Here is an 11,396-nt window from a genome sequence, read left to right on the forward strand (position 1 = left end):
AAAAGCTGTCTTCCAAGCATTATAAACACAAGAGCTGGAATTTGAACCCAAGCCTTTCTAACCCCACCATGCTACACAGGACTGTCTGAGACTGAATCTCAGATACTCCCATTCGGGTCTATTCTTGTGTATTCAGGACAGGTTCTGCTTAATTCACATTCATCCAGATGCCTGTCACTAAGTTCCCACAGAGTATTCAGGGGAGAACATCTGGATGAACTCTGAAGACATCCCAAACTAAACTCTCACCCCATACTCTGACTTTAAAATACTTTCTCTGGGCACCAGGCATAGTGGCTCACACTTGTAATCCTAGCACTTCGAGAGGCAGAGGCAGGAGGATCGATTGAGCTTGGTTCAAGACCAGGCTGGGCAACATAGCAAGACTATGCCTCTACAAAAAAATTACAAATTAACCAGGCATGGAGGTGCATGCCTTTAGTCCCAGCTACTTGGGAGACTGAGATAGGAGGATTGCTTAAGCTTGGGACTTCGAGGCTGCAGTAAGCTATGATTGCACCACTGCACTCCAGGCTGGGTGACAGAGCAGTACCCTGCCTCAAAAAAAAAAAAAAAAAAAATACACCACTAATACAAATCCCCTTTTGCTTAATACGTCATGACCTAGGTCATATTCCATTGCTAGTACAATCCTACACCCACTTTTCCCTTGAAACCCAGGACAGCAGAGGATAGAAAGAGCTTCCCTTCTTCCAATAAATGTAAGACTAACTCTCTCTCACACCAAAAAAACAAATTCCTAAGAAACATGAGGATGCCCCTTTATACTCAACCCCCATTATTAACTTCCCCTCTCCCCCTTCCTAGACATGGTTCAAGAACCGGCGGGCCAAATGGAAGAAGCAGCAGCAGCAGCAAATGCAGCCACAGCTATCGCTGGGAGCATCAAGCCAGACTATTTCAGTGAAGGAGGAGACTCCCTCAGCCGTAACTACTGCAGACATTCGTCCAATAAGTCCTAGAATCTCTGATGTAAATGACCATGATCTACATGAGCCTTCTGGTGTCAGGAATCCTGGAGAAGCTGGCGCCTCTGTGAGGGATTCATGCTGGCATCCTCAGTCACATGATATTGAACAGATATGTCTGGGGGCTTCAAATCTTCCTTGGGCCTCCTCTCCCTATGAAATAGATGAATTTGTAAAGATCTATGACCTGTCAGAGGCAGATGACACCAGCAGCCTAAATCAATATCTTTTTCCTCCCAGTGTGCCTGGAGTATGACCAGCTCCGATCTTCAGTGTAACTTCTTACACACAGGCTGGGTGCGGTGGCTCACGCCTGTAATCCCAGCACTTTGGGAGGCTGAGATGGGCGGATCACCTGAGATCAGGAATTCTAGAACAGCCTGATCAACGTGGAGAAACCCCGTCTCTACTAAAAAAAATACAAAAAAATTAGCTGGGCATGGTGGCACATGCCTGTAATCCCAGCTGCTCGGGAGGCTGAGGCAGGAGAATTGCTTGAACCCAGGAGACGGAGGTGGCAGTAAGCCAAGATCACACCACTGCACTCCAGACTGGGCAACAAAAGTGAAACTCTGTCTCAAAAAAAAAACAAAAAAACAAAACAACAACAACAAAAAAAAAACTTACACCTTGTGGGGGAGGCCTGTGATCTGACCCACTGAGATATATTTCCAGACATCTTTAATGGGTCGATCCCAGTCTAAATAGATCAGAGGCTATGAACTTATCTTTTTCTGTAAGAAAAGACAATAAAGGAACTCCCCTATATTTCATCGTCTGCATTTTCTGGCTCCATTTTAGTGCCTCCTCCCCCAAATTTCAGCATTAAAGACTGTCATCAGAGAAGTGACACCAGCAACACAGTGAACAATGACATGGGAGGTTCCTGACTCTGATGGCCTGAATAAACATCTACACCTGGATTAGTTCTCTCTGGAAGAAAATCAGAAACGAGTCGAGACTTCTATACACCAGGCAACTGAGAAAACGTCTTATCAAACAGGGAGCAGTGGCTCACACTTTGGGAGGCTGAGGCAAGCAAATCACGAGATCAGGAGCTGGAGACCAGCCTGACCAACATGGTGAAACCCCATCTCTACTAAAAATACAAAAATTAGTTGGGCATCGTGGCACATGCCTGTAATCCCAGCTACTCGGGAAGCTGAGGCAGGAGAATCACTTGAACCAGGGAGGGAGAGGTTGCAGTGAGCCGAGATCATGCCAGTCCAGCCTGGGTGACAGAGTGAGACTTTGTCAAACAACCACAACAATAAACAAACAAACAAAACAGCAGGAAAAGCTGAAGCACTCAGGAACCAAATCCACCCTGAGCACTGAGCATCCAATCAGGAAGGAATTCCTAGTTCCCAGCTTCTCCCCGAGGAGAGAAGGGGTGAACCACACATAGCCCTCTAACTGTTAATGGCTAAGTTCCTAACTAGCCTGCATCAGGGAGTTGACTAGGTAGATAAACTACAGACTTACAAGAGCCCGAACAGAGGTTCAGTGCCTCCCAAGCCTTCACCCCCGGCTCAGCCCACCAGTAAATCCAGGCCTGTCAATTCCTCCTGAAAGAAGTTTGTCCACACATCGATCACCCCAACTTTTATTGCTGTCACTCAAGGGACTGCATCCTAAACCTCCTGCCTCTGGAAATGGAAGGGATTAGGCATATGTGAGCCTCCCTAGCTCACAGAAGAAAAAGGTGGTTTTAAGCAGCCACACAAGCACTTCAGGGTTTGCCTTCCTCCGCCACACTTCCCCAACCAGAGCAGTGCAGAGAAGGGGTGAAAACGCACAGTTCCCAGTTTCTCCTCAAAAAGGATTTACCAGCACACTCTTCCAGCTGCTGCTTGATAGTCCTGCTTTTAACCAGCTTGTATGCGGGAGTTCACAGGACAGACAAATGCTGGACCCTCAGGAGCCTGCACAGGAGTTCAGACACTCCAAGCCTTTTGCCCTTGCTTGCTCCAGTGGGAAATCTACAGACTCTCCCAGGAAGGAGCTTTTCCATGCAGTGAGCACCCAAACTTTTACAGCTTCCACTGCATCCTAAATCACTTATCTCTAGGAAGTGAAGGGACTTGGCATTCACTAGTTTCCCTGGATCACAGCAAAGAGGTGATTTTAAACTGATGCACAAGCATTTCCAGTACGCTGGGATATTCCCAGGGGCCTGAGGCTGAGCACACCCAGCTGGCCATTACCACCTCAGGTGGCATCTACCTGCATGTGCCACTTACGGGCCTGGAGACTGGCCTGCTCAGCCCATCGCAGCCATCACCAACACTAGCACAAGCTGACTGGAAGCTAGATTGTCCTGCCAATGTTATTGCCATTGCCTGTGCCACACTTGCTGCCCAGTGGCCCCAGGAACTGTGCGTCTACCTGGCCCATGGCTGCCAATGCCAGCACCCAAGCAAGCCACCTGGAAGCCCAGGAATTGGCCCACCTGAACCTGCTAAGACCTGTGCCAGCATAGACCACCCTAGGGCTCAAGGACAGGCATGCTTGGCCCACCACTGCCACCCCTGTGCCCAAGAACTGGCCCACCTGGCATCCCCTGTCCCCAGAAAAACTTCACCACAGCCTCCACTAACAACTGCACTTTAAGTCACAGAGGAAATAACACACACTACTGATGTTGCTTACAGCCAAAGAAATCATACGTAGATTATACCTGGATAAAGAATTCAAAATAACGATATTAAAGAAGCTTGGTGAGATACAGAAGAACTCAGAAAAATAATACAAACAAATTAGAAAAACAATTCAGGATATGAATGAAAAGTTTACCAAAGAGATAGACATAAAAAAGAACCAAACAAATTCTGGAAAAGAAGACTTCATTGAATGAAATACAAAATATATTTGAAAGCTTCAGCAATCGACTAAATCAAATAGAATAAAGAATTTCAGAACCTGAAGCCCTATCTTTTGAAATAACCCAGGAAGACAAAAAGATAAAAAATTTAAAAAGAATGATAAAAGCTATATGAGATACCATAAAGCAACCAAATTTTCAAATTATTGGGGTCCCAGAAGGCAAAGAGAGAGAGCAAAAGATTAAGAAAATCTTTTAATAAAATAATAGTCTGGGCGCAGTGGCTCACGCCTGTAATCCCAGCACTTTGGGAGGTCAAGGCAGGTTGGTCACTTGAGGTCAGGAGTTCAAAACGAACCTAGCCAACATGGTTGAAATCCCGTCTCTACTAAAAATACAAAATTAGCCAGGCACAATGGCACATGACTGTAATCCCAGTCATGAGAGGCTAAGGGAGGAGAATCACCTGAACTTGGGAGGCTGAGGTTGCAGTGAACCAAGATCACGCCATTGCACTCCAGCCTGGACAAAAAGAGTGAAACTCTTTGTCTCAAAAAAAAAAAAAAAAAAAATGTCTAGCTTGATCTTAAAGGAATGGATCATTCTCTAAGAGAACTTAGGGCTGGAGGCCTTGATTTCTGCCAGCCAGTCCCAGGAGTTAGCTGTTAAGAGTCACTACTCACCTTTGCAAAATTCAGCTTGATCAGTCACCTCTCCTTTAGTTTCAGGAAAAAGAAGCAAGAACCTTTAAGTAATTAATAAGTAAGTGACTGATGTGAAGAAACGCTGAGGCTCTAAAGCTGGATGGAACAGAGACTGGACTATTCTCTGAACATCTAAGTCTATGCAGCTATAAACAAGAAGGTAAGGCTGCAGGAGCTGACCCGGAGGCCCCAAGATGCATCAGTAAACCAGGATGGTAGCAGCTGTGGAGCTGTATGGGGCAGCAGTCCCCAACATTTTTGGCACCAGGAACCGGTTTTGGGGAAGGCAAATTTTCCACAGACGGTGGTGGCCCACCGGGTAGGTGGGGTGGGTGGGGTGGGGGTGGGGAGTTGTTTGGGGATGTTTCAAGCTCATTACATTTATTGTGCACTTTATTTCTATTATTATTACATTATAATATATAATTAAATAATTATGCAACTCACTATAATGTAGAATCAGTGGGAGCCCTGAGCGTGTTTTCCTGCAACTAGATGGTCCTACATGGGGGTGATGGAAGACAGTGACAGATCATCAGGCATTCGATTCTCATAAGGAGCGTGCAACCTATAGATCCCTCAAATGCACAGTTCACAATAAAGTTTGTGCTCCTGTGAGAATCTAAGGCCCTAGCTGATCTGACAGGAGGCAGAGCTCAGGCTGTAATGCCAGCCATGGGGAGTGGTTGCAAATAGAGATGAAGCTTTGCTCATTGGCCCACTGCTCACCTGGTGTGCGGCCTGGTTCCTAACTGGCCACCGTGGGTACAGGTCTGTGAGGGTGGAGAGGGGGGGTGCTGGGGACCACTGGTATAGAGTGCTCTCTTGTAACCCACCCAGCCTTTAAGTGAGTGCAGATTTGCAAACACAACCACCTTCTCTAGAAGGGACCCTATGAGCTGGAGGATGAGACCACAGCCTGGAGCTTTGCTTTTGACTTCTGTAATGTTTAGGCATTTTTTTATGGTAAGCATAGCTTACTTCTGAAATTTAAGAAACGACTGCATTAAGCGGTGAAATACTACACGGGTGTTTACTTTGTTATTGTGTTTGCATGAACATTTAAGAAAAATAAAACATTAAGAATTGATGGCAGGCGTGGTGGAAGCCTTTTTGAAAAACAACAGCAACAACAAAACCTGTCCCCTACATGTAACAGCGATGTCTGTCTTCGGAGGAATTGGTGAGCTGCGTCTCATCCCGCTGTCATGCAAGGGATCGTGGTGGTGGAACGTGACTGGGAAGTGGGAACTGAGCCTGGGGAGCAATTCTAGAAGCCTGAGGCTAAGACATGTCCGGAGAGTTTGGGAAGCGAATGTAGCCAAGATGCCAACTCCAGCCTTTGAGCTCCAGAGGGCGCTCCTCGCACATCACATGAAAGACGGTACGCGGAGCGCTTGGGGTGATGCTTGCAGAGGAACTGAGCCAGGCTGTGGTCCTCTGCGCCATCTCCTTCTGGTAGGCAGCACTCCTGCTGTGCACTGGGGCCCCTGTTTCCTAGGTCCACAAACTGGTCGAAAAACACGAGTTGATCCGGCCGCCCCAAACTGCTTTCTATCAGGACGTTCTGTCCAAGTTTCCCGCTCGGCTTTCTATATACCACTCAGCGCTTAAGCCACGCCCCTTATCCTTGATGTCCAATCAGGAGCGAGGTCTGGATCCCTCGGAGGGGTCTGGGGAGGCAGAGGATTATTTTTTTTTTAACCTAAAAATTTAAATTTAGATGAAAATGGGAGATTCTTCATGGAAGTTTTAATGACAATAATTAGTCTCCGAAAAAATAGAAAGTCTTAATAGACCAATAACCAAAGAACTTTCAAAGGAAGTAAAAGATCAAAGAAAGTCCCAGATGGTTTTATGGGCAAATTCTGCTATACATCCTACAAATTGTAATTGTACTGTCTCCTTAATTTTTCCATAAATCTGAAACTAATCTAAAATAAAAAAAATTTTTTTAAGTATCCAATCCCTCTCCTCCAAACCTTAGAAATGCTTAAAGATTTCTTTAAAAACCCTCAGTATCTCTGATTATTTTATAAAGGTTTTTGTTTGTTTTTAAGACTATTGAAGGCCGTGCGTGGTGGCTCACTCCTGTAATCCCAGCACTTTGGGAGGCTGAGGTGGGTGGATCCCCTGAGGTCAGGAGTTGAGACCAGCCTGGCCAACATGGTGAGACCCAGTATCTACTAAAACTACAAAAATTAGCTGGGTGTGGTAGTCCTGGCCTGTAATCCCAGCTACTCTGGAGGCTGAGAATGGCTTGAACCTGGGAGGTAGAGGTTGCAGTGAGCTGAGATCACACTACTGCAGTCTAGCCTGGGTGACAGAGCAAGACTCTGTATCAAAAGAAAAAGGGAGAGAGAGGGAGGGAGGGAGAGAGAGTGGGAGGAGAGTGAGGCGGGGCGTAGAGAGAGAGAGACAGCGCATTTATTGAAGAGTGAGTTTTTCTCCTTTCCCTCACCCTTTCCATGTCTGTAATGGGCAAATTGTGATTAACAACTTTGTCTCCTGCCTTTAAAAAGTCGTATCATACTCCAGGCCATCTCCACGTCTGCTTAATGAACTGTCTTAATTTTTTTTCCTTCTGTTTCTTTTATTTTTTTTTTTATACTTTAAGTTCTGGGGTACATGTGCAGAACTTGCAGGATTGTTACATAGGGTATACACATGCCATGGTTTGCTGCCTTCAACCCGCACCCCATCACCTACATGAGGTATTTCTCCTAATGTTATCCCTCCCCAACCTCCCCACCCCCTGCTATCCCTCCCCTAGTCCCCTACCCCTCAACAGACCCCAGTATGTGAAGTTCCCCTCCTTGTGTCCATGTGTTTTCATTGTTCAACACCCACTTATGAGTGAGAACATGCGGTGTTTGGTTTTCTGTTCTTGCGTCAGTTTGCTGGGAATGATGGCTTCCAGATTCATCCGTGTCCCTGCAAAGGACATGAACTCACCCTTTTTTATGGCTGCATAGTATTCCATGGTATATATGTGCTACATTTTTTTATCCAGTCTATCCTTGATGGGTATTTGGGTTGGTTCCAAGTCTTTGCTATTGTAAACAGTGCCGCAATGAACATACATGTGCATGTGCCTTTATAATAGAACAATTTATAATCCTTTGGGTATGTACTCAGTAATGGAATTGCTGGGTCAAATGGCATTTCTATTTCTAGATCCTTGAGGAATCGCCACACTGTCTTCCACAATCGTTGCACTAATTTACACTCCCACCAACAGTGTAAAGTGTTGCTATTTCTCCACATCATCTCCACCATCTGTTGTCTTGAGATTTTTTTAATGATTGCCATTCTAACTAGCATAAGATGGTATCTCAATGTGGTTTTGATTTGCATTTCTAATGACCAGTGATGCTGAGCATTTTTTCATATGTTTGTTGGCTGCATAAACGTCTTCTGGACCCATTCCTTACAGCTTATACAAAAATTAACTCCAGATGGATTAAAGATTTAAACATAAAACCTAACACCATAAAAACCCTACAAGAAACCCTAGGCAATATCATTTAGGACATAGGCATAGGCAAGGACTTTATGACTAAAACACCAAAAGCATTGGCAACAAAAGCCAAAATAGACAAATGGAATCTAATTTAACTAAAGAACTTCTGCACAGCAAAAGGAGCAATCATTAGAGTGAACTGGTAACCAACAGAATGGGAAAAAATTTTTGCAACCTACCCATCTGACAAAGGGCTAATATCCAGAATCTACAAAGAACTAAAACAAATATACAAGAAAAAAAACAACCCCATCAAATAGTGGGCAAACGATATGAACAGGCACTTTTCAAATGAACTGTCTTAATTTTTAAGAGTAGGTTTATTACACTGCATGATGGACAAGAAAATTGGGCACTCTTCTAAAGCTAGAGGGAAAGGGTACCAAGAGAAGAGTCCCGGGGAGGAGAGGTTCAGAGAACATCATGTCACCCCACCTGCTGTCTGTCCTGTTGTTTGTTTGTTTCAGGAGATGAGGGTCTCATGTTTCTTCGACTGGCCTCAAACTCCTGGCTGCAAGCCATCCTCGTTCCTCAGCCTCCTAAGTAGCTGGGATTCCAAGTGTGAGCTACCACATCTGGCTTGACTTCTATAACGTGTTCTCCTTTGACAGTTTTCAGCCTCTTGGTTAAAGGGGAGAGGGGCTTGTGGGGGGACTGCAGTGGGAAATGGGAAGAGTGACCGGGGAACTGGTCCTTTCTGCTTCATGTCTTGGTGGAAGTGTCAAGAGGTGTTGGGGTAACATTAGCCACTTCCCCTCTGCAACCAGCTCCCAGACTTCACTTCTCTCCTTCCTCCACCTGAGATGACACAGTTGTGGTTAAGGGCCTGGACCATGGGGTTAACCTAGATGAGAGGCCCATCTCTGCAACTTCTACCTGGATGAACTTGAGCAAGTGATTCACCTCTGTGAGCTTCAGTTTCTTTATCTGGGAAATTGAGATAATAATAGTTAATGTCTATATCATAAAGTTGTCATAAATAAAACGTTATGATAAATTAAAACATATGCAGCTCTTAGAATGGCACCTGACACATACGGAGCACTGTGTAAATACTTTTATTTATATTATTTTCCTTTTTTTGTTTTTTAAGACAGTTGCATTCTGTCACCCACGCTGAAGTGCAGTGGAGTAATAATCTCAGCTCACTGCAACCTCCACCTCCCAGGTTCAAGCAATTCTCCTGCCTCAGCCCCCCGAGCAGCTGGAATTACATGCACCTGCCACCATATCTGGCTAGATTTATATTATTTTTCAATATACATGATATTCTGTGCATTAATTTTTTTTCAGACAAGACAGAGATAAGGGTTTAAAAAAAGGGGAGGGGTTAGGGGTGGGAGAGGAATTTTGCTTTTTGTTTTATATTCTTCAGTACTTAAAAACTTTGTCATTTTCAGGCTGGGCATGGTAGCTCATGCCTGTAATCCCAGCACTTTGGGAGGCTGACATGGGTGGATCACCTGAGGTCAGCAGTTTGAGAGCAGCCTAGTCAACATGGTGAAACCCCATCTCTACTAAAAATACAAAAATTAGTCAGGGTGTGGTGCCCCTGTAATCCCAGCTATTTGGGAGGCTGAAGCAGGAGAATTGCTTGAACCTGGGAAGCCAAGGTTGCAGTGAGCCGAGATTGTGCCACTGCACTCCAGCCTGGGCAGCAAAGCGAGGCTCCATCTCAAAAAAACAGACAGACAAACAAAAAACCTTGTCATTTTAATGTTTTACTTTATTGGAGATTGCTAAGGATTCCAGCTAGTTGTTTCTGGACAGCAGAAATAACTAGCCATCTTGGAACAGATCTTCTGTCTTCTGAAAACGTCACTAGAATAACTCTTCAGTCACACATATGTAAAGCAAGTGCTTACCCTGATTGCTAAGGAACCAGGAAGGGAAAATCTTAAGGGATGAGGGTATTCTGGGAGGAACCAGATTGGCAGCCACACTCCTTCACTTTGAGATACAAAAGTTCTGAAACATTTCTTTTGTTTGTTTGTTTGTTTGTTTGTTTGTTTGTTTTGAGATGAAGTTTCACAGTGTTGCCCAAGCTGGAGTGCAATAGCACGATCTCAGTTCACCGCGACCTCCGCCTCCCACGTTCAAGTGATTCTCCTGTCTCAGCCTCCCGAGTAGCTGGGATTACAGGCATGCATCACCATGCCCAGCTAATTTTGTGTTTTTTTGTAGAGATGGGGTTTCTTCATGTTGGTTAGGCTGGTCTCGAACTCCCAGCCTCAGGTGATCCACCTGCCTCAGCCTCCCAAAGTGCTGGGATTACAGGGATGAGCCGCCGCCCAGCCAAGTTCTGAAACGTTTCTATTAAACCAGAGTGGTCAGAGTATAGTCAGCTGTCATGAGAGGATCGAGGAATTGCTATAGGAAAACTCATCATAATGACTAGGAGTGTGTGCGTTATAGCTCAGACACAGGTACCTTAGAGAGCCGGTAGTAGCTAGGAAGTACTGCTGGTGGGTTGAATTTGTATCCCCTGTGGTAAGAGGCATAACAAGCTGATTTCTAACTAAGTGTAGAAAGTCACTGTGTTAACCTGGGGCTGCTGCAGTTACAGGACCGCAAGCTGGGTGGTTGAAGCAACAGAAATCTATTGTCTTGCAAACCTGGAGGGGAGGGCAGAAGTCAAGAATCAAGGCGTTGGCAGTGCTGCACCTTCCTAAAGGCTCTAGCAGGGGATCCTTCCTTGCGCCTTTCAGTTTCTGGGGGCTTCACGTGTGGAGCGTGTTTGGCTTGTGACAGCAGCTCTCCAATCCCTATAGAGAGAAAGTAGATGGTGGCTTAGGGATGGGGAGGATGGGGTGATAGGGGATGATAGCTGAGGATACAAGGTTTCTTTTGGAGGGGACGAAAATCTAAAATTGATTGTGGCGATTGTTATCCATATCTGTGAATATACAAAAAACTATTGAATTGTACACTGAATGGGTAAATTTTGTGGTTTGTGAATCATATCTCAATGAAGTTGTTTTAAAAGTTTTTTGAAATGACACAAACTTGAGATAAGAGCCCAGCTTCATTCTTTTGTATGTGGCTATCCAGTTGTCCCAGAGCCACTTGTTAACAGGACTATTGTTTCCCCATGGAGTAATCTTGGCAACCTAGTGGAAAACCAGTTGACCGTAGACACATGGTTTTATTTCTAGATTCTAATTCTATTCTTTTGATCTGTATGTCTGTCTTCATGTCTGTGCCACACTGTCTTGATTGGTTTTGCCTTAGGTTGGTACAAAAGTAACTTCGGGCGCGGTGGCTCAAGCCTGTAATCCCAGCACTTTGGGAGGCCGAGGCGGGTGGATCACGAGGTCAAGAGATCGAGACCATCCTGGTCAATATGGTGAAACCCC

General features: G+C 45.1%; 1 protein-coding gene across 1 annotated transcript in view; it reads left to right on the top strand.

Moving 5' to 3' along the window:
* The window catches only part of LEUTX (leucine twenty homeobox), a 7,835-nt gene extending 6,568 nt beyond the window's left edge, over positions 1-1,267 (top strand). Inside the window, 2 exon segments of the mRNA XM_037729402.1 lie at positions 829-1,221; positions 1,223-1,267. Coding sequence (XP_037585330.1) covers positions 829-1,221; positions 1,223-1,267 — 438 coding nt within the window.
* Positions 1,268-11,396: the final 10,129 nt, after the last annotated feature.

The sequence above is a fragment of the Cebus imitator genome, unplaced genomic scaffold, assembly GCF_001604975.1.
Source record: "Cebus imitator isolate Cc_AM_T3 unplaced genomic scaffold, Cebus_imitator-1.0 Scaffold306, whole genome shotgun sequence".
NCBI classification, from domain to species: domain Eukaryota; kingdom Metazoa; phylum Chordata; class Mammalia; order Primates; family Cebidae; genus Cebus; species Cebus imitator.